Below are 22,926 nucleotides of genomic sequence, written 5' to 3'. Positions count from 1 at the left end.
CTTGTTCTCTACATCCATTGTTTCTGGTATTACGGGTGACTCTTCAGAACGTTTTTGCTCTTTTTTACCACTTGGTTTTGGTAGTGGTGGAGCACTAGGAGGTACGGATATAGGAGTGGCAACTGATTGTGTTTTTTTGGTGGGCTTTTGTGAATTTAATAAATAGCGTGCAATCGGAGTGAATGACTCTTTCAGTGGTATAGTCATCTCGGTTTGAGTACCGATAGTGCACTTGGCAGAAACCTTCTGAGCATAGGAAGGTTTCCCGCTATTTATTGGTTCGATACGTTTTCTGGCCTCTGGGTAGGAGATATTCAGCTCTGTTTTCAGTTTTTGGATTTCTTTTTCATCCTTCCACCGCTGGCATGCTCGAGAATAGGCGGGGTGCTCTCCTTGGCAATTAATACAAATCGGTTTTGAAGCTGAACATTCCTTGCTCTCGTGGTCTTTAACACCACATCGAGCACAGGCAGGGATACCACGACAAGATGTTGGTGAGTGGCCGTATTTTTGGCATCTAAAACACCTCAGTGGGTTTGGGATGTAAATCCTCACTGGGCAGTTTAGATAGCCTGCCTTGATGGAACTTGGAGGCCTTGGGGTATTGAAAGTGAGGATAAGAACTCGGGTAGGGACGAGATTCCCATCCTTTCGTATCGATATTCTTTTCACAGCTGTCACTCCTTGGTCTTTCAATTCAGAGCAGATCTCTTCTTCAGAAACATGAAGAAGGTCCCACTCTGATATAACACCACGTGAAGAATTCAGAGTTTTGTGGGGGGTTACGGTGATAGGTATTCCCCCTATGGATGTAGAGTTCAAGAATTTTTCAGCTTGTTTTGTGCTGGAAGCTTCAACTAAAAGATCGCCAGAACGCAGTCGTTTAACGGATTTTGGTGAACCTGCCAACCCTTCTAATCCTTTCTGGATAAAGAAGGGTGACATCTTTCCAATTGACTGTTCTCCGATGGAATGGAGAATGAGGAAGAGCGGTGTCACTGATGGTGTTGGTGTATCCTCAGTTCTGGCTCTTTTTGCAGAGGTGTTTTCTTTTTCATCTTCTCGATTAGGTAGGGGCCTTGTTGGGGCCCCAGAAGAAAGGGGATTTAAATTACTCATATGAGTAAAGAGAAAGTGTCTGATGCCTAAGTACCTCACCCACCACGGAGCCCTACGAGGGGGCGCCCACTCGTGAACTAGCAGGTACTGCGTACACGAATGGGACGCCGAGTTCGCTTAGAACACCATACCCACGTTACCAATAAATCTTTATCCCGTCCCAGGACCATAGGGAGGGAGACTTATTGGAACGCAGTTGACCCTAGCAGTATAAAACCACCCGCCGATTGATCCCAGTCGAGCCGGTCCGGGACCGCCCGTCTTGTCGAAGCAGGGGCCAAAGTGGTGTATTAAGGCTGGGCCCCTCAACCACCAGGATCCCCCTTTCCGCTTCCACGGGTCGCGGCGCACGGCTGCACACGCCGGATTCCAAAGATGTAACCCTGGAACCAAGGTATGGGCGTTAGATCCCAGTGATGCTAATCTGGAAACCCAGCAGCATCACTGGGAGGTCCCCTCACCACGTACAGGTGCCCACGTCGAGGGGCCTGAAGGAGTAAGTTTCTCAGGATTCATAGAGGTTTTTTATTTGTTCAGTGCCCGGGCTCCCCACCCACCACGGAGCCCAAAGAGACGCCCACTACCCGGCATGCAATAAATGCGCTCGGGAGTGGGACGCCAGGGCTACCCAGACACTATACCCGCACCGCCGCCAGCCTGAATCCTGTCCCTCGGACCATGAGGGTATGGGCGTGGCATTGACACGGTTGACCCTCGCAGGCGAGCCTACTAGCCGATTGATCCTAGCCGGGCCTTCCAGGACCACCCGTCTTGTCGAAGCAGGGGCCAAAGTGGTGTATTGAAGCTGGGCCCCTCAACCACCAGGATCCCCCTTTCCGAATTTCCACGGGTCGCAGCGCACGGCAAACACGCCGGATTCCATTGATGTAAGCCCGGAACCTAGGCTGTGGGCGTTGGATCCCAGTGATGCTAGTCTGGAAGTCCAGCAGCGTCACTGGGAGGTCCCCTCACCACGTACAGGTGCCCACGTCGAGGGGAGAGAGCTGTTGATTTTCATTCTCTTAGCCTGAGACATGTTCAGCTGTAAGTCATCACATTTTTTAGAGTTAACTTTCTCCAATCTTGTGTTGTTAGTTTTTTGGTCCATTAAACTCCTTTTAGTCCTGGGTGATGTCTTTTCACCCAGGTCCAGCCCCGCCACGGGGAGGCAGGAGTAGTGCTACCAAGTGACCAAGCGAGTAAAATAGAAGGTTAATACACAGAAAAATTAAGAAAGGTTACTTTCCTTTCTGAAACTTCTTCCTTATGCTTTAAGAAAGAGAACTCTTAGTATATATATTTGAATAACGGAAGGAAAAACGTGTGACCTCAAAGGGAAAAGCGTATCTCTCTAATATAATCGCAGTAGAAGTCGCAGGGAAGATCGCTTGGCACCCGGGGCCGTCACTATCGCTTGACACTTGGGGCCAAATCACTCAGGGAATCGCCTGATCACTATAACGCTTGGCACCCAGGGCCATGGCCGCTTTTACTGTATAATCAGCGAGTATTGACTCCATATACAAACTGAAATGGGTTTCACTTTCATTCAGGCCCTTTCCCTTCCATTATAACTCAGTCAAAACTAGCTAACCGATGATCAAATTCATTACCTACGTAAAGAAAGTACTATAATTTTTATGATTATATTTCTAATGAGTGTTCCATTAAAAAGTGCATTGTATTTTGTTTAAACATAAAAATTAATTTTTTTTTAAATACGCATCAAAAAAATTTTTAATCAATTCGGATATATCATCTCAATAGTTCACTATGCTGACTCTGTGACTTTCCGACATTGGCAGTTATCAAGTGGCTTTAGAATAATCATTTTGAACAATTTTTTATGAACGAAGTTCGTTTCGTTCTCAATAGAACTGCACCAGCAATTATTGCACTTCACTATCAGTTAAATCCAAATTCCGAAGACTATTTGACAGCAAAGAAAATGTGCTCTCTTCGCTTATCGGGTCTATGAGGTTATTGCCATTATTAGGGTCTTCGACCCTGATAATGGCAAGGTTCGAAGAGCTTGATATCTCCTTACTAAATTTCTGATTGCGCAATAAATACTGAGAACAATAAATAAAATGTAATGGAGGAATTAAAAGTTTTAATGTTTTTATAAAACATGTTGATAAACTTTAACATAAAGAAATGCAGTGCAAACGATTTAAGCAATAAAATTTTATGTTGTTAAAATCCTAAGGCACCTATGAGCAGATTTTAACCACAGAATAATATACAGTATACACACTATACTGTATATTATTCTGTTTTATTTTATTTTATACAAATATTGTTTAAGTCGCTGATGTGTCCAAAACAGTGCAATAACAATCGCAAATCGGGTAAAAAATTATTATATTAGGGTTACTCTAGAACAACGTCACCTACATATACGCATTATGTTCGTAAATTGCATGTGCTCTCTAGTCGGAATGTCTGTTTAGCTGGACGAGAAACCGATTTTCTGTGAGGAAAAAAACTTCGCTATTCTCGCCCGAGACCGACTCACTCAGCCACAGAGTGAGGAATAGCCAATAAAAGTACCTTGCGTCATTGCAGTGATTCAAACCCAAGGTATTTTCCTCCCGGTGTGGGAGAACAGTGATTATAACCATCATGCTACTGAGAAGACACCATAAATCGAACATTTCTTTTCAATTAACGAGCTTGTTTAACACACGCCACCGAGGCATATCTTTCGACTCATTTATATCCTCGTGGATAGCATATATAGTAAAATCGCCGTCCTCCCCACACCGGGAAGAAAAGAACTGAGTTCGAGTAATGTCGATGATCTGAGGAATTTTTATGAGTCTTTTTTAAATATAGCTGAGTTAGTCGGTCTCAGACGAGGGTAGCATGGTTTTTTCTCCCGGAAACTTGGGTTCTTCGTCCGGCAAACGGAACATCGACCACAGAGCACACGTAATTAAAGAGAGTATACACGACGCAATATGCCCTAGTCGTAATGCTCCTAAAAACCTACTAAAACAACGACTCATTCATATAAAAGTTTCTAGATAGTAGCTTCAGTTGAGAGAATATCATAAAATGTTAATATTCCTCAACTAACTAATTAGTGCTCTTCAACTGGTGTTGTTCAATCAATCTGTAAGTTGTCTGTGTTCTATAAATCGGGCAAAAAAAACTATGATAATAGGGAAACCAAGATCCATCTTATCCACCGATGTTTACTCTAGACGATTTGCCTGATTTTCTAAATGAAAAACCCGACATTGAGGGTGGATAGCGCTGTCCTTGCCTGAAACGACTAACACAGCCAAGTTAAAAAAAGCCCATAATTGTTCATAGCTTCATTGACGGGATTCGAATCCAGATGACCCTCCATTCCACCCTGTATGGGGAGGATAGTGATTATAATCAGTGTTCTATCGCGTAGATTATAAATCGAGCAAACTAACTTAAGTGGTAGGGAAATCATGGAAGCATGAGATGTGTGTATGTGCACGTCAGGAGCTCACATATGTTGTTGTTGTTGTTGTTGTTGTTGGGTTTAACGACACAAAGGCTACTTGGGCCATATTGTGTCTTCTAATAGTGAATATGAAATAATATCTATATTTTATGATATATTTGTATCCGGTTTAGGAAAGTATATAGTTCCTTTTTATTAGAATCATCTCCCAGAATCTGCAATAAATTTATTGATGACTGTGTTTTAGCAATTGATTTAAAAGTATCTAAGCGGATGTTCTGAAGGTGGGGACAGTCCACTAACAAATGGCGAATGGTCAGTTGTACTTGACATGATGTACATTGTGGAGCGCTGTCATTAGTTAATAGATAGAGGTGAGTGAGATAATTGTTGTTGTTGTTCTGGAGGCTTAATGGCACATAAGCTGCTAAGGCTATAATGTGCCTATTCACTTATTATATTAAAACATGAGTTTTCCCTAAATCAAAAGAAAATCTGAAATCAGAAATAATTGAAAAGCCCAGTTTGCCTGAGAAAGTCAAAAAATTCAGAAATATTTGCCTTATCACCAATGAGATTTTCAAGAGTTATTGGTTTATGGAGATTAACCAGTGAGATCAAGGATGAAGTTCTGGCTTGTTTATAATAGGGGCAGCCAATAAGAATATGTTTTACTGTCAAATTATTAGAACAATGTGTACATTGTGGTGGATCATCTCCTGTGAGTAAATGAAGGTGGGTCAGATGGGTATGTCCTATTCTTGCCCTTGAAAGGACTACTTCTTCTTGTCTCGATGTACGGATACTGGAGTGCCAGATTTTTGGATCATGTTTAAACTGAAAGAGTTTATTATTAGTCTGAGAGTGCCAGAGTGCTGTCCATTGTGATATGCAAGCAGCATGAACTGTTAGTGCATAATCTGATGCTGGAACAGGGATATTGGTTAAATCAAAAGTAGTTGGATTTTTTGCAGCTTTATCGGCCAGTTCATTGCCTAAAATACCAGAATGGGATGGAATCCAGCAAAAAGTGACCAGTTGGTTGCGTTTTTTAATTTTCAGTAATAAGCTTCTGATTTCATTAAGAATAGGGTAGACTTCATCTGAGGAATTACATAACGACATGATTGAGCTGAGGGAATCAGTGTAAATAACTGATTTGAAGGAACTGTCTGAACAGAGATTTTCTAAAGCTAGTTTGATTGCATATAATTCAGCAGAAAATATACTAAATTCTGATGGAAGGGAAACTGATACAGTTGTATTCGGAAACACTGCAGCTGCTCCAACATTTGAATTAGATTTAGAGCCATCTGTATAGATTGGGGAGAAGTCAGTATATCTTTGAGTGTGAACTGCATGAATTTGTTTGACATTTGATGCTTGCAAAGTATTCTTTCTCCATTGACAGAGGTAAGTGTCACAGGTTGGAAGAGGAGGAGGAGTCCATGGTGGCTGAGTACATGTGGCTACTTGTTGTACGGAATGGACGGAAATATTCCAAACTTGCTCCAATTCAAGAAGGCGAAGACCAGCTGGCTTTACTATGCTAGGTTTGTTTCTGTATAAGATTTCAAATGGTGGGTTGAAAAGGTATGACTGAACGGGATGAGAGGCACAACTTTGTATCTTTACAGCATATTTGAGTAACAGTGTTTTCCTGCGTAAAGCTAGTGGGGGCTCGTGAGCATCAATGTAGAGATTATGTGCGGGCGACGTTCTGAATGCACCAATTGCAATTCTCAAAGCACTGTGCTGAATTGGATCAAGCCAGCGTAATACACTCTTTCTGGCAGAATCATAGACAGGAGCACCATAATCGAGACGGGATCTGATTAATGCCCTGTATAAACGAAGAAGCGAGGTACGATCTGCACCCCATGTTTGGGCAGATAAAGCTCTGAGTATGTTTAACTTTTTTAGACATGACGTCCGTACATTTTTAATATGGTCTAGGAAATTTAACTTGTTGTCAAGGATTAATCCAAGAAATCTGATGTTGCTGGTGACTGGGACAACGATGTTAGAAATTTGAAGTTCAGGATCTGGATGGAGTTTGCGTTGTCTACAGAAGTGGATGGCAACTGTTTTCTGCTGCGAGAGCCGATAGCCGTTGAGGCTTGCCCATTGTTGAATTTTATTAAGTGACTATCTGAAGCTGTCTTTCAACAGACCTCATGTTTTGAGAATGACAGGAGATGGAAAGGTCATCTGCATAAAGGTAAGTCTCAACTGTATTTGGAAGCTGCTTAGTGATAGAATCTATTCTCAGAGCAAAAAGAGTGGCACTCAGTACTGATCCCTGTGGAACACCTTCTTCCTGGATGAAAGTTGTGGAAAGGGCATGTTGGTATCGAACTTGAAATGATCTAGTATGTAAGAAGTTCTCAATAAATATAGGGAGGTTGCCTCGTAGTCCTAGAAGGTAAAGATCACTAAGTATACCATACCGCCAAGTGGTATCAAAAGCCTTCTCTATGTCTATTGAAACCATTACTAGATGTTCACGTTTGACAAAAGCATTACGGACGGCAAATTCAGCCTTGACCATAAGATCTAGGCATGACCTGTTTTGACGAAAGCCATATTGACTATGGCTCATTAGCTGTTCCGACTCTATGATCCAGACGAGTCTTCTGTGGATAATTTTCTCAAGAATTTTGCTGAGGCAGCTTGAGAGAGATATGGGTCTATAGCTATTCGGGTTGGATGGATCTTTTCCAGGTTTCAGGAATGCCAAAACTGTACAGTGATGCCAAGAAGCTGGAAAAACATTTTCTAAAAATATGCGATTGTAAAAGACCAGGAGGCAGCGCAAAGCTTTGTCATCAAGATGTTGTAGCATGACATAATAAATCCCATCTGGCCCGGCAGCACCATTGCGGGCAGTTTTAATGACATGTAAAAGTTCAGAATATTGCAGAGGTTTGTTATATGGGAGAAGACGGGCAGTTTGAAAATGAATAGCATGCTTTTCTTCAGTGTTTTTAATTCTTTGGAATGAGGTAGGATAGGCTGTTGCTGCTGAAATTTCGGCAAAAGTATTTCCCAAAGCATTAGCTATATCTACTGGATTAGAGAGATCTTTCCCATTCCAAGAGAGGATTGGAGAAGGTATGGTAGGAAACTTACCAGACAGCTGTCTAATTTTTTTCCATATTATTTTGGAATCAGTATTTCTGTGAAAACTAGAGGCAAAACGGATCCAGGATTCTTTCTTTGCTTGCTTTTGTATGAAGCGTGCTTTTGCCCTTAATTTCTTATAGTTAATAAGATTGACTGTGCTCGGACATTGCCGAAACAAATTCCAAGCTTTATTTTTTGCTCTCTTTGCTGTGGTGCATTTGTCATTCCACCAGTAATTATGATGTTTTCGGCCCGGGGGATTTGATAGTGGTATTGTATTTTTAGCCACATTTAGAAGATGCGACGTGATGTAATCTGTGGCATCATCAATATGTTGGAGGCGGATTTTTTCCTCATCAAGGTCGATTGACGATTGAAATTTTGCCCAGTCTGCTCGGACAAATTTCCACTTTCTGCACGGTTGAATTGAAGGAGTCTTTGCTATCAGAAAGTTGCATACTATTGGAAAGTGGTCACTGCCCATGGGATCATTTATTACATTCCACTCTATGGTTGGGACTAGTACTGGTGAACAAATTGTGAGGTCTATTGCTGATGTGTGTCCTGCTGGGAGCTGTACGTGTGTCGGTGCACCAGTATTGAGTATACTGAAATTTAGTGCCTCTAAAAAGCTTTCAATTAGTCGGCCACGTCTATCCAATTTGGGAGAACCCCATAATGGGTGGTGCCCGTTAAAGTCCCCTAATATACAGAGAGGTGGAGGTATCTGTATAAACAGGTCTTCAAGATCTCTTAAAGAGTAAGAACGGTTTGGTGGTAGGTAGATTGAGATAAGTGTTATTGCACTATGGAGAGTTATGCGAACAGCAACAGCTTCTATTTCAGTTTGGATTGGGATATATCTAGTTGGGATCTTCGAGTTTACTAGGATTGCTACCCCACCATGGGCAGCATTAGCGGTATTTCGATCTCTTCGATAAAGGCAATAGTTCTTTATCGAAGGAGAAATTTGTGAGGTCAGGTAAGTTTCCTGTAGACAGAAGGCAGCTGGAGAATATCGGTTAATTAAGTATTGAATATCGTCAGTGTTGCAACGAAAACCTCTGCAATTCCATTGTAAGATACTGTGGTTCATTTAGGTTTAGTTGAGGATGATTCATCAGACTGTTTTTTGTTTGAGCACTTTTTCCGGTCTTTTTTTGGGAAGCTGGGGCGCCCAGTATCCATAGTGTCATTTGCATGAAGTTCTAGTATGGGTTCCTCAAGATCTGAGTGTACATCTACTTCCATACTATTGGTGGATGATTCAGGTTTCTTGTTGTCTTTGGTAGTTTTTAATTTTTCTTTATCATGCGAGACTGTCCGAGTATCAGTTGGGATGCTGATTGGAGTGTTGGTCGATTCACTGGTTTTAGTTTGATGTGTGTCTTTTCCTGAATTAGATAGTGTATTTTTAACCCAATTAGCCATAGATGTGCTGGGGGGTATTGATACATCTGTTTGTACTGCTGTTGAAATAAAGCTTCGAGTGTGAGACGCATATGAACGACTGGGCATGGTCAACATAACCTGTCTGCGTGCCTCAGGGTATGTGACTTTGTGTTCAATTTTATATTTTTGAATTTTCTTCCCTGTTTTCCACATTTCACAGGATTTTGAAAATGCTGGGTGACTTTCTTTGCAGTTAGGGCAAATGGGACTTGATGCTGAACAGTCTGCTTGTGTATGTTCCTTGGAACCACAAATAGGACAAATAGCTTCTCCTCTGCATGCTTGTTGGGAATGTCCATATTTTTGGCATTTAAAACAACGAATCGGGTTAGGAATATAAGCCCGAATTCGGCAGTTTAAATAGCCAGCTTTTACTGAGGATGGCAAATCTGGGGTACTGAAGGTTAAAATGATTGACCTAGTTGGGACGAGATTTCCATCTTTTTTGGTCATTATGCGTTTGGCGTTGGTTACTTTTTGATTACTCAGTTCTTTAACTAATTCCTCTTCTGATATTGTAAGTAGATCCCATTCGGTTATAACGCCTTTCGAGGAATTTAAGGTGTTGTGCGGAGTAATAGATACTGGCAGGCCACCGAATGTCGTTGTTTTGAGCAGCCACTCGGAATGTTTGGAGTTGGCTGTTTCAATTAATAGGTCTCCAGATTGCAGTCGTTTAACCATTTTTGGTGTTCCAGCAATCGATTCCAGAAATCTTTGGATGACGAATGGTGATAATTTGCCTACAGGTTGGTTGGAGAGAGAGTGTATCACCAGAAAGTTTGGCATTTCATTGCACTGAACTTCTCTTCGGAGCCTTTTTGCTTGGTTCACGTCTTCATCATTAGGTTTGTCTAGCCTTGAGTTTGAAGGCTCTAGAGGTGGATATTCATTTTTATCCATCGTTGCTCCTTTTAGCCCTGGGGGATAACTTTTCCCCCAGATTACCGGCCCCGCCACGGGGAGGCAGGAGCAGTGCCGCTCGGAGGCCAAGCGGTTGAAGTGTTAGTTGGTTAATAAAACAAGAAATATAGGAAAAAGAAAGGTGTGTTTCCTTTCTGTGTTCTAACTTGTGGTTTTCAAGTATAGAACTAGTTATAAAAGAAAGGCTTTTGCTAGAAACGTAGGAACTTAAAAGGAAATAACTTCAATCACTTTAGAAGAGCGCTCTATATATCACCAGAATATCGCTTGGCCTCGAAATACGCTTGGCACCCGGGGCCTGAGTGAGATAAGTATGCCCAATCCTGAGCCTTCCTAAAATTGTTTCTTCTCGTCTGCTTTTCTGGAAGCTGGAGGGCCACAGCTTTGGTTCTGGTTTTATTTGGAATAATTTGTTTTCTGGATAACTTCTCCAGATTAATGACCAGCTATTGTAATCACATATGTTAAACAGAAAAGCAACTAAGGCTATGAGTTTTCGGTATATTTCATAACTGCGTGTGTTCGGTTAATGTTTGCTGGAAGAGAAACCCTGGTTTTAGAAGAAAAAACATGCCGCTTGAAAACATCAAAAAGTCCATAAAACTCATCTTGACACCACTGCAATATCCTAACTGTACGAAAAATAATCTAACGTATTCTAAATCACGTTAATTATAACCAATTGGCAGAAAATGCAAAAATATAAAATCAAAAATAGCTTTTTTTTTGAATACTTAGAAAAAAAAAAGTTAATTAGCTATTTCCAAAACGTACCTATGTGTGTGTCTCTTATGTTCTAAATCACCAGGCTATAGCAGTTCAAAGTAATAAATCAACGCTCTGGACAGGTCGATTGCAGAAAGTGCTAGATAAATATCTTTAGACGAATACCCGCAACGCTATATATTTAATAGATCAAAGAACAATACTCCAATTCAAGTTCCTGATTAGTTTTGTAGGGTTTTAGGCATATAAGCGACTTAGGCCATATTATTCCCTATATTTCCCTCATGGGCAGTTCAGTTGGTATAATCACCGTTCTCCCCTACACTGAGTAGGGAAGCATTAGCATTAGTAGAGGCATATGATGCAAGAAAGCAAGCTTATGCAGCATCAGCCAAAAAAAAAAAAAAACTTCCACTTCACCCTCCCTTCGTTCAAAATACCTGTCCAGCTGAGCCTTAAATTTATTTAGGCTATCAACGTCCACGACAAGGGATGGAAGTCTGTTCCACCAACCAACCACCCGCTGGATAAAGGCAAATTTCCGCACATCTATGCTACATCTCTCTTTCCTCAATTTGAATTTATGCCTTCTCAGGTGATTATTCTGAGCAAGAGGAAGAATCCCATCAGCATACACCTCTATCAGATCACCTCGCCGGTGCCTAGTCTCTAGACACTGTAATTTGCAAAACTTTAGCCTTTCTTAGTAAGAGCAACCCTTTGTTCCATTCACTAATCTTGTTGCCCATCTCTGTACTCGTTCCAGCAGCTCTACATCCTTCTTGAAATGAGGCCTCCAGACCTGTATACAGTACTCAAGGTGTAGCCTGACCATTGCCTTATACAAGGGAATAATTACCTCCTTATCCCTGCTAGAAACATTCCTGTATATCATTGACAAGACACCATGAGCTACTCTTGCAGCCCGTCTGCACTGCTCAGAGAACTTCATATCTGCCTGCGCAATTACCCCCAGGTCCTTTTCATTCTCTACCACTGTCAGTGTAGTACCACAGAGTTGGTACGTTGCTCTGGGGTTGCTGTTTCCAATATGTAGTATTTTACATTTGTCAATGTTAAACTTCATTTGCCACCTCTCAGCCCATCGCTGTAGAAGCAGTCCCTTCTGTTCACAAGTACAGACCAGGCTGAAAAACATTTTACCCCTTGAGCCTTGCACAATCTTTCCAGGGCCGAATTGATCGACAAGGCTCTCCTCTCATCATATCCTCCCTCCTATTCGAATTCGACTCCCGTCAATGGCGAGAGGAATTTATGGTTCTTTTAAAAAACTTGGCTGAGTTATCCAGTATCAGGCGAGGGTAGCATTATTTTTTCTCACAAAAACTACGGTTTTTCATCTAGCAAACAGCAAAACGACCACAGACACACGGAATTTACAGATATATTATATACGGCAATATCGCCTAAGTTGTTGATGAGACTAAAACTATACAAATATGAACCAACAATCCGTATATATATTTTTTATTTTTTTTATTTGGTAGTTGTTGGCGCATCGGCTTCTGTGGCCATAATGCACTTCCCAAGGTTTTTGCAGTACTTGGATCTAAGCCCGAGGCGGGATTCGAACCCGCGACCTTTGGTTTGCTAGGCAGGCACTTTACCCACCCGGCTAGCCCGGTCGGCGAATCCGTATATATGTGTGTGTAAGTTGCGTGTGCTCAACGGTCGATTTGCCAGTTTCTTGGACGAAAAAACCGAATTTCCGGAAGAAACTATGCTACTCTGTCCTGAACCCACTAACTTAGACATGTAGTCTACACGGAAAGCACAATGGCATCATCACCATCCTCCTCACATTGGGTAGAAAACGGTCTGGTTTGAATCCTCTTAATGACACAAGGAGCTTTTATGGGCTTTTTTTTTTTCACTCAGTCACTGAGTTATTCGGTCTCATCCGTAGATAGCAAGGACCCACCCCCCCCTGACAATCTTGGGTTTTTCGTCCAGCAAAATAGGCAAATCGACCAGAGAACACATGCAATTTACAAACAATACACAAGTAGTTGAAATAAATTTCTGGATGGGCATTAGAATATTAACACGTGTTAATATTCTAATATTCTATGGTCTGCAAACCATAGAATATTAAGATTACCTTCCAAAAAAGTACATATAGTTACAGATACAGACCCCCTTTATTTTTTCGCTTGTGCTGAGAGATTTCAGCTCTTGATCTTTGTATAGAAACAGTTTAACGTTTTTATGAACCACATTGCACATTGATAGTTCTTCAAGTTGTCGAAAAGGCGTTTTACTAATTCTTCATTTTTTTTTTTTTTTTTGGACTTTACAAGCGTGCTTGCTGAAGAGGTATAACATTTTTTGTTTTTATGCTTCCTTTTATTAATAAAAGGAAACATAAGAACAAACTTCTTGCGTTACGAAAAGTGAACAACCCCTAACTTAAAATAACATAATCCAGACAATAACAGCCATCTGAACACTTGTGCTCAGACTTCATATATTTCGCATTTGCAATCAGCCTTAAGCTGCGAAAGAATAATTTTCAGAACTTTTGATTTTCAAGAACAGTTCAAAGTACAGGAAGGTCAAGTAGTTATAGTGAGTGCTATCAGCGTGTTTCGTTGTCGAGTCAATTATCAGTACGTTAAACCGATTTGATTCACGTGGTACGTGGGTGAATGACCTGCTAAACACGCACCAGCTGAATAACCGTACACACACCAACTGACAATAACCTGATTGCGAGTATGTTATGAAAAATAGTGGATTTAGGACATTATGAAAGTGTTGTTGTTTTTCTGAGATAATGCTTTATGTGGACACATTCTGTGTAAAAATACGACATAATGCAGGGTGTCCCAAAAGTCACTTCGTCTTTTGGTGAAACAGTGTGATTTTTAAATAAATTTCATTATAAGTATATTTATTCTTTTTTACATAAAACAAGTATTTGTTTTGTGTTAGAGATGTTATTATAATTTAATTTTTATTAATGTTTTCTTTTCAAACCCATAATTCATGATGAATTTTCAGGAGCGAATTTTTGTTGTAACATCCCGCATCAAAGGAATGAAGTTTTGTGAAATTAGATAAAGCTTTTCAAGGAGATTTCATGGTGTGGTCCATTAAGCTGTTATTTTGGATTTGATCGACAAGTTCTGCACACATTACTGCTCGACGTGGAAAATCTTCTCCATGCAGGTCATGCGACAGTTGGATGTGGTAGGACTTTTTAATCAGTGTCGAACGCAAAATTTTGTGAACTAATGTCTTGGGTATGTTCGGTCTTCGAGATCCCTCCCTAACTAATAATGTTGGGTTCTCTCCAAACATTTCTCGAATTGATCCACTGCTTTCACGTGCTGTCCTTAGGAGTCCACATCTCTCCTCGTAACGGACAGACCCAGTTCTTTTCAAATTATTTACCAGTGCATGAACCTCATTGTCAGTAGGATGTGAAATTTCGGAAAGATTAAGGAGAAATCTCCTTGAAAAGGATTTGATATTGCAAAGTATATAGATACCAGTGGTTAAATACACAACCTTCAGTCTGGATATCTACAGCCATTCTCTCAAGCCAACGTTAAGAAAATGATGATTACAATAATAAAGCATTAACAACCGACCAAGTGTTACGAACTCCATTTTTCTCGCCCTAGTTAGTTTTTACGAGACCCGGACATCACTTGAATGCCGAAACCCAATGGTTACTATATACATGCATCTCTAGAGCTTCGCGTGATTAACAGAATTTAGAATCCCTTCCCAAACGACTTATTATTATTACTATTATTTTGTTTTTTTTAGGCGCATCTGCCACTCAGGCTATATTTCGCCATTGTGTATTATTTCTGTGCAAGTGCATGTTCTCGGTCGATTTGCATGTTGTGTGTGTACTAAAAACTGGAATAATTCGCGGTGAAACCTTACTCCTTTCGCCAGAGATCGACTAACTATAGTCTGGACTGGAGAAGAATTCAGAAACTCCTCCAACCTGTGAATCCGAAACCAGACCTCTCAAACGAGTGACAAAACCATAATACTGTCACGGAGAACAATATGAAATAGAATTAATGAAGAAATTAATAAATGGAGCTTTCAAGAAACCAACTATACAGTGCCAAGTATATATTCAGATTTATTATGTAGCAGAATATTCTCTGTCCACGTTATACTGTTTAGTGTTTTATTAATTTTAGATAGTCAAAGACTTCTTATACTTTATTTCCCTTATCTAAGAGGCGTTTGTTTCTAGATAAGTGCTGGGGGGAGGAGAGAGAGAGAGAGTATGAGGGACATTAATGGCAGTCGATGTTATCAGTCAATGTGGCAGCGTGATTGGAGTTAGGAGAGACTGAGTCTGTATCCCTCTTTAGGTTATTTATTTCATTTATTTTGTCTTTTCGCAGAATTTTTCTTCAGATTAAGGTCTGGTATGCTTCCAAATATACATTTTGAAATCATTTCAGGGTTATAGCATATCTTAGCTTGCTGTCCATTCATCCGTTCTAATTTTTAACCTTCTCTGTTTGGCAATGCATATTTTTTATCAATAATAATAAAGCAATTATAATTCCTTGTTACAACAATTTTTTTATATAAGAAAGAGTAAATATTAGCACAAAATGCTGAGAAAGTTATGAAGAACGTGATCTTAATCAATAATAACAATAAATGCAACTGAACGCAGAGAGTTCAGCGAATAATTTTTATAAAAAGCTTGAAAGTAAGCCAGGGACTGACATCCTTTTTGGGACTAGTGATCGAAAGACTGTGAGCATTAGATGTTTTATAATTAAATAAAACAAATCTAAAAGCATCAAAGCGATATGTTATTTATTTATATTTTAACCAGCATGTTATATATTTTTCAATACCTTCGGTTTATATCTTCCGAAAACTGCTCCAACTCTTAACTCCATACTATTTTAATAACACATTACATTAATTAATCTTAGATTAATAAATACAGTATTATTATATTTTAATAAATCAAATATTATTTATGATATTTTATAAATAAATATTTTTACTGCTGCACTTCTGTTCAGTCTTAAGTTAGTAAGACAATTCCTATTTCCCATTTCTAAAAGACAATTTATCATCAATGCAGTGCACACAAACAGAAGTGAATTAGCAATAATTTCCTGTTAATGCATCACTGCCCTCAGGAAGGACGTTCAGAAACATAATTTAGATTTCATTGCCCACTGGTATCGTCAAGGACAATGTAGGAGCACAATGATAAAAGGAGTTCCAATCCGATAGCTTTAATTTACGATTTCCGTGAACCTTTTAAATATTTCCATAATGAAGTTGGAACAGTTGTTTTGTATGTAGTATCAAAATTAATGTGGAGTTTCAATAAATTCTGCTAATAAGGTCGCGTAAAATACAGCCTAATAATAACTCCACATTTTGTTGTACTTTGTGTGGTTTTAGACTCCTCAATTTCAGTTAATAACATGATATTAAATGGTTTACAGTATCACTATTACTAATAACGCCAGTTTCACAATTTAGGTTTTTACTAATTATATTTAACTAAATCATATCTTGCAACGTTCTCACAATTATAATAACAGCACACTCTGAAAGTCTAGGTACACAATAAATTTCCATTTAGAGAAATGTTACCCGATGTTATGCATTAGCGTAGCAATTTGCCAACGATAAAATCATAAAATTAATCAGTTACAATAAAAGTCCTTCATTTTAATATACATCTGCACATATTGAGAAATTATATAAATCACAGATAGACAGCTAAAATGATTTGGTTAATACGGATAGATCGCCATCTGTCACTCGTTTGGAGAAGTAGGCCATTTCTAAAGTTGCCTTCAGTCACAGCTGTAGTTAGCCAATCTCAGACAGGACTTTGCACAGATGACAGTAACGTGCAGCTGCAGCTAAAACTGTCCCAAGTTTTTTTAGCGGCAGTCGCACAGTGCTGCCATCTTTTGTTACATTATGAAAATATCCACAAGATAACTTCCGATACAAACGATAGTTATCATTGCGCACTCTCATTATTTATCCTGCTGGAACATTATCTTCCGCCGAGATAATATTAATGGCCAGTTTAAATTGCACAATACGATAACAAGTTTAATGCAGCATTAACAACTCTGTGCTAAAGGGTTATCAGCTGCTCATTAGTATGTCATTAGTTAGAATTCATAATCGTCTACGTAAATTAGGATTAATTAGTAATACCGACGTGCAGCGAGTAATCTAAGAATAACATTTAAAATCATTCAGCCATTTTCTCAAATATTTCTTCTTTTCGGTTTCCTTTTTTCTCTTCTTGAAATGCATCTCCTGATGTTAAGAATAATACAATTTTCTTTTACATCCCGGACAGCTGTACTGAATAAAGGGATTCAGAAACCAAATTGTTACGGCATCCACATACGGCAAGGGTTAATAAATGCGCCAGTGCATTCGAGCTTCGAACATAAAGCTACCGTATGAGAGCATTATGTTCAGTTCACACTGAAGTTAAAAAAGGAGGGAAGAATTTGCTTACTAATGTAATCATTACTCGCTGCTCGACAAAATAAACAGAACATGTAGAAAACGAGGTGTAATTCTGTTCTCTGATGAGTCAGACAGGATTCAGGCCACCTCCGGTAGCCTGAAAACTGTCACTGGGACCGTGAAAGTAGGAGTCGTGGCATCGACATGGTTGATCCTTGCATGCGAACCCACTAGCCGATTGACCTGACCGAGCCATCCCGGACCACCTCTTGTCGAAGCAGGCACCAAAGTGGTGTGTTGAATTTGGGCGCCTCAACCTCCAGATCCCCCTTTCCGAGTTTCCACGGGTCGCAGCGCACCCTGGATTCCTATGATGATAGCCTGGAACCCAGGCTATGGGTGGTGGATCCCAGCGATGATAACTGGAAATCCAGGAGCGTCACTGGGTGATCCCCTCACCGCTGACAGGTGCCCAAGTCGAGAGAACAAAACCAAAAGGAATAATAAAATAAGCACTCCAAATAAAACGTGAGCAGCGGAATGATTGTAATGTACAAAATAATAAAAATTAAATATATATACATAAAATGTTTTAAAAACTACAGTGTATTTAAACAAATAATTAAATAGAAACTGAATTAGTATTTAAGTATGGCTAGACCATGCGATCTAAAATCATTTTACTAAGAAAAATTTCCACTCGATACTTGTTAATGAAGTTCATTGAATTAAAGAAGATTCTAGAAGAATAATAAATATCGCGAAGACGAGACAAGGAAATGTGAAGTGACATCTAGAGTTAAATGAGGGTTGAAGTGACATCTAGAGTTAATTCTTTTAAAATCTTTAAATTAAAAATTCAATAAAATTTAAAAATAAATATGTATTATACTGTACATTTTTTTTGTTCTTTCTAACTAATTAATTTTTTTCTCCACTATTTTGCATTGTTATTGGACTCTATTCATAACGTATGATTAATAAATAAAGCAATAAAAGCTCCTTCGTTTTTCACCAAAAATGCTCTTAATCTAGTTATCATTCCACTCATCTTTCTGTTTATCTCAAGCTTTACATGCTCCCACATTTCTCATTTCATGGCGTAACTGAAAATATAGGTCTGCCCCGAAGAAGCAAAATCAGAAGACGAGCAATTTTCACCTTGGATATACACGAAGTCGATCCTAAGAAAGACTTCAGCAAACAAGAAGATTTTCATTTTCCGTCTGATTTCCGATAGTAACGCTCGCTTAATACCATGTCCTTAAGGATAGCGTAGGCGCTACGAGCGCCGTTCTTCCACGGTCTGGAAAAGAGCTCGAGTCACTTCCATCAAGGTGAAAGCAAAGTTTATTGAAGGACGACCAAGTCAGTCGGGCATAGGTCGAATGCTTTTTCCTCTCTGAAACTCAGGGTTTTCATCCCGTCTAAGGAAACCGAATAAAGATGTTTAATATGTAGAAAGTGTATTGATGTCTCATGGCTTTGTTGCCTCACTGCAACCTGTCGTAAGACCGGACGATGAAAACATTAAAAAATGCTTTCTTGCTAACAGGTCCCTTAGAAAGTAATAGAGAAACTGATGCTTAAAGCTCAGGATCATAAATCTCTACAACTAAAATGTATGCAGAAATTTTCTTGAAGTACGTGTGTTAATGCATAATCAATAACCAAATATTTTTCTGTTGACATTCTAATTTTAACTACATTCTCCTTCACCTACTTCCAGCAATATCTTTGAAATGCTATTTAACGAATTTTGATATAAGTTCACTTATGACAATCAAGCTGTTCCTTTTCAAATGTCCATCAAGAATAATTATCAAAACTTCCTGTTTCAGCAATTATTGTAGTGTTGTCCATTCTCTTCGGGTTTTATCTGCCAATGTTCCTCAAACTTTCCGCGTTTTTGTTTCTTTGTTTTTTTTTTTTTTTTTTTTTTTTTCTGTAAGCTTTGACAACCAGTCAGTGCACACACACATCAATTTTGTTTAATTTTGTTTAACTACAGTTATTAGTGTGTTGAAGAAGAGAAAAAAAGTTTTAAGGAAAACCAACAGACAGTGAATTAAACCGAATATCAGGAAAACTATTAGACCTACAATTATAAAAATAGCTTCTGAAAGTATCATTATATATACATAATTATGTAACAAGATTATTCAGGCTCATTCTATAGGTCGAATACATTAGGCAACCGGGAAATTTCCTGATTTTCTTATTTTGTTTATTTTATTTTGCACATCGACTGTTCCACACAGTTATTTTTTTTAAATATTCACGATCAGTTCAATACGTATATTGTGAATGACGAAAAGCACAATTTCTGTATTATCTTAAAAAGAATACATACACTCAGTAATCACAGAATTATGATCATCCCTCCGAAATCGTCTATGGCACATATCACGAAGTATAAAAAGCCGAAGAGCTTCCTACGCTAGAACAGTAATAATTTGAATATGGTCATGCAAATCAAGGAGATAAGGGTTTGGGTTTTGGTTTTATTGGCGCATTAGCTACTAAGGCTATAATGCGCCAAGACCAGGTCATTTGTAAAAAAAAAAATTAAGTATGGCTAGACCATGTGATCTAAAATCATTTTACTAAGAAAAATTTCCACTCGATACTTGTGAATGAAGTTCATTGAATGAAAGAAGATTCTAGAAGAATAATGAATATCGCGAAGACGAGACACTGAAACGTGAAGTGATATCTAGAGTTAAATGAGGGTTGAAGTGCCATCTAGAGTTAAACTTTAGGGATGAAGTGCCATCTAGAGTTAAACTCATTTTAAACTTTCAGTGACCTAATTAGTTAGGTCACTATGTCAAAAGGTATAGCAAATATATAAAAGAAAAATGTAAAAATTTTATATACGACTAAAAATATTTATTGATTTTAAAAAGCTAAAAACAGCAGACACATTGTCATTGTCAGATAAAATCTGACTCAGTGTATACGGCTCAGTCAGATGGTTAAAAGCGATAAAACGAATATTGCTAAAATCTGGACAGTCAATTAAAATGTGATGAATAGATAAAATGGTGCCACAGTTCTCGCACATAGGACAGTCATCTGCCCTCAGCAGAAAAGAATGTGTAAGATGACTGTGTCCTATTCGGAGGCGAGCTAGAACAACTTCCTCCTTACGATTCCTGCTCAGACTAAACTGCCACGGTTCAATTACAGGCTTTATATGATATAATTTATTCGCAATCTGTCTATTCCATGAATCCTGCCATTGGTAGTGTATCTTCAAGTGTATTATTTGCCTGCAGTCTGTATAGGGGACTGACAGGCAGCGAATATTATTGGGAATTGCTGATTTGGCTGCGGTGTCAGCCAAATCATTTCCCCTAACCCCAATGTGGCTGGGAATCCAGCAGAAGCGGATGTCATATTCGCGTTCATGGAGAACGTGAATCTTCTGCTGAATGCAAGACAGAACTGGATGAGGATTATATCTCACAGATATTAAGGCCTGTAACATGCTAAGAGAGTCAGAATATAAAATGAACCGTTGGTATTGGCTAGTTAGTTAGTTAGTTAGTTGAGTTTTATTGGCGCATCAGCAACTTAGGCTATAATGCGCCAAAACTTTGTCAGCAAAATTAGTAAAACATTCAGTGACCTAATGAATTAGGTCACTAAGTCAGAGTATAAAAACAATTATAAACTGTAAAAGACAAATATCTGTAAACGAGTAACAATAGTAAACCTTAGAATAATAAGATTTTTTTTTTTTTTTTTTTAAATACGAGTAAAAAGGTTTACTGTTTTTAGGAAACTAAAAATAGCAGACACATGGTCATTGTCGGATAAAATCTGACTGAGTGTATACGGCTCAGTCAGATGGTTAAAAGCGGTATAACGAGCATTTCTAAAATTGGTACAGTCACATAAAATATGTTTGATGGATAAAATGGTGTCGCACTGCTCGCACATAGGAGGGTCATCAGCCCTCAGCAAAAAGGCGTGTGTTAGATGACAGTGTCCTATGCGGAGCCGAGCAAGAACAACTTCCTCTTTGCGATCCCTGCGTAAGCTGGACCGCCATGGATGGATCATAGGCTTAATTCGACATAGTTTGTTTGTAGTAATCAGTCGATGCCACGAATCTTGCCACTGAGATTGTAGGTTACTACGGATCACTTGCCTGTAGTCTGTATAGGGGACTAACAGGTCAAGATTATCCGTCAGGGCTGCCGATTTGGCTGCAGTGTCAGCCAAATCATTTCCTCTAATCCCGATGTGACTGGGAATCCAGCAGAATCGGATATCGAATCCACTTACAAAGAGGCTGTATATTATCTGCTGGATTCGGGACAGGGTTGGATGATTAGTGTGTGACATCGCTGATAAAGCCTGTAGTGCACTCATTGAGTCGGCATATATAATACTCCGTTGGTAACGGTGTTTTCTTATGTGATCTAGAGCTAACTCTATGGCATGCAGCTCTGCAGTGTAAATGCTGCAGTCAAGGGGTATCTGCTCTGATACGGTATTATTTGGAAAGACAGCAGCAGATCCCACATACGATTCTGACTTCGAGCCGTCTGTGTAAACTGGCAAGAAGTCAGAATGTTCTGCACGGTGTTGTGAATAGAGCTGAAGGTAGACAGAGGCTGGAGTATTAGACTTCGTCGCAAGTTTGAGCGAGAAGTCACATGCTGGTGTTTGTGCATGCCAGGGTGGAAGGGGCTCCTTTGGTGATCGAGCGACCTTGTCTACCGAGATGTTAAGCTCATTGAGTAGCTCTTGAACACGAATGCCGAATGGGCGATTGGTGGTCCGCCGTGTGTTATAAAGATTTTCCCATCGTGGCTCGAAAACGGATGTCCACGTGGGATGGTCCGGCAGGGACTTCAGCTTGAAGGCATATTGTAGAGACAACTGCATTCGTCGAAGCGACAACGATGGTTCATTTGCTTCGACATACAGACTTTGGACAGGTGATGTTCGGAATGCACCAGTAGCGATACGAATGGCTTGGTGATGGATGGGGTCAAGCCAACGAACAGCGCTATTTCTGGCAGATGCATACACCTGAGACCCATAATCTAATTTTGAGCGTACAAGTGCACGGTACAGACGTAGTAGAGTGCATCGGTCTGCACCCCAAGAGGTAGAAGAGAGAGAGCGGAGGATGTTAAGCCCTCTCGTACACTTCGTACGTAGCTGACGAATGTGTTGAACAAATGTCAACTTTTTGTCAAAAATGAGTCCCAGGAATTTTGCCTCTGATACGACTGGGATGGTACTTTGTCCAAGTCGTAATTCAGGCTCAGGGTGGAGGTTACGTTTGCGACAAAAATGGACGCAAACGGTCTTCTCCGGTGAGAACCTGAAACCACTGGCCGTGGCCCAGATGTTAACACGGTCAATAGCTTGTTGCAGTTGTCTCTCAATAACCCTCATATTGCATGATTGAGAGAATATGCTGAAGTCATCGACATAGAGTGCACTGTTTACAGTTGGAGGAAGTTGTTCTGAAATGGAATTTATTTTAATGGCAAAAAGCGTAACACTTAAGACAGATCCTTGTGGTACCCCCTCCTCTTGGCAAAAAGGCCGCGAAAGGGAGGATCCTACACGAACTTGTAAATAACGGCAGGATAAAAAATTTTTAATAAAAATGGGAAGGTGGCCTCTCAGAC

The 22,926-nt window shown here is 39.6% G+C and overlaps 1 protein-coding gene across 1 annotated transcript in view; it reads right to left on the bottom strand.

Annotated features, from left to right (window-relative positions):
• Window positions 1-3,008: 3,008 nt before the first annotated feature.
• Window positions 3,009-22,926, bottom strand: part of LOC150077504 (uncharacterized) — a 127,125-nt gene continuing 107,207 nt past the window's right edge. The window contains exon 4 of the mRNA XM_090385926.1: window positions 3,009-3,191. Coding sequence (XP_090242052.1) covers window positions 3,009-3,191 — 183 coding nt within the window. The remainder of the gene's footprint in view (window positions 3,192-22,926) is intronic.

The sequence above is a fragment of the Mastigoproctus giganteus genome, chromosome 12, assembly GCF_048544385.1.
Source record: "Mastigoproctus giganteus isolate SK-2022 chromosome 12, ASM4854438v1, whole genome shotgun sequence".
Taxonomy (NCBI): domain Eukaryota; kingdom Metazoa; phylum Arthropoda; class Arachnida; order Uropygi; family Thelyphonidae; genus Mastigoproctus; species Mastigoproctus giganteus.
The sequence above is the reverse complement of the archived record's forward strand: the minus strand, read 5'-3'. Positions and strand labels throughout refer to the sequence as shown.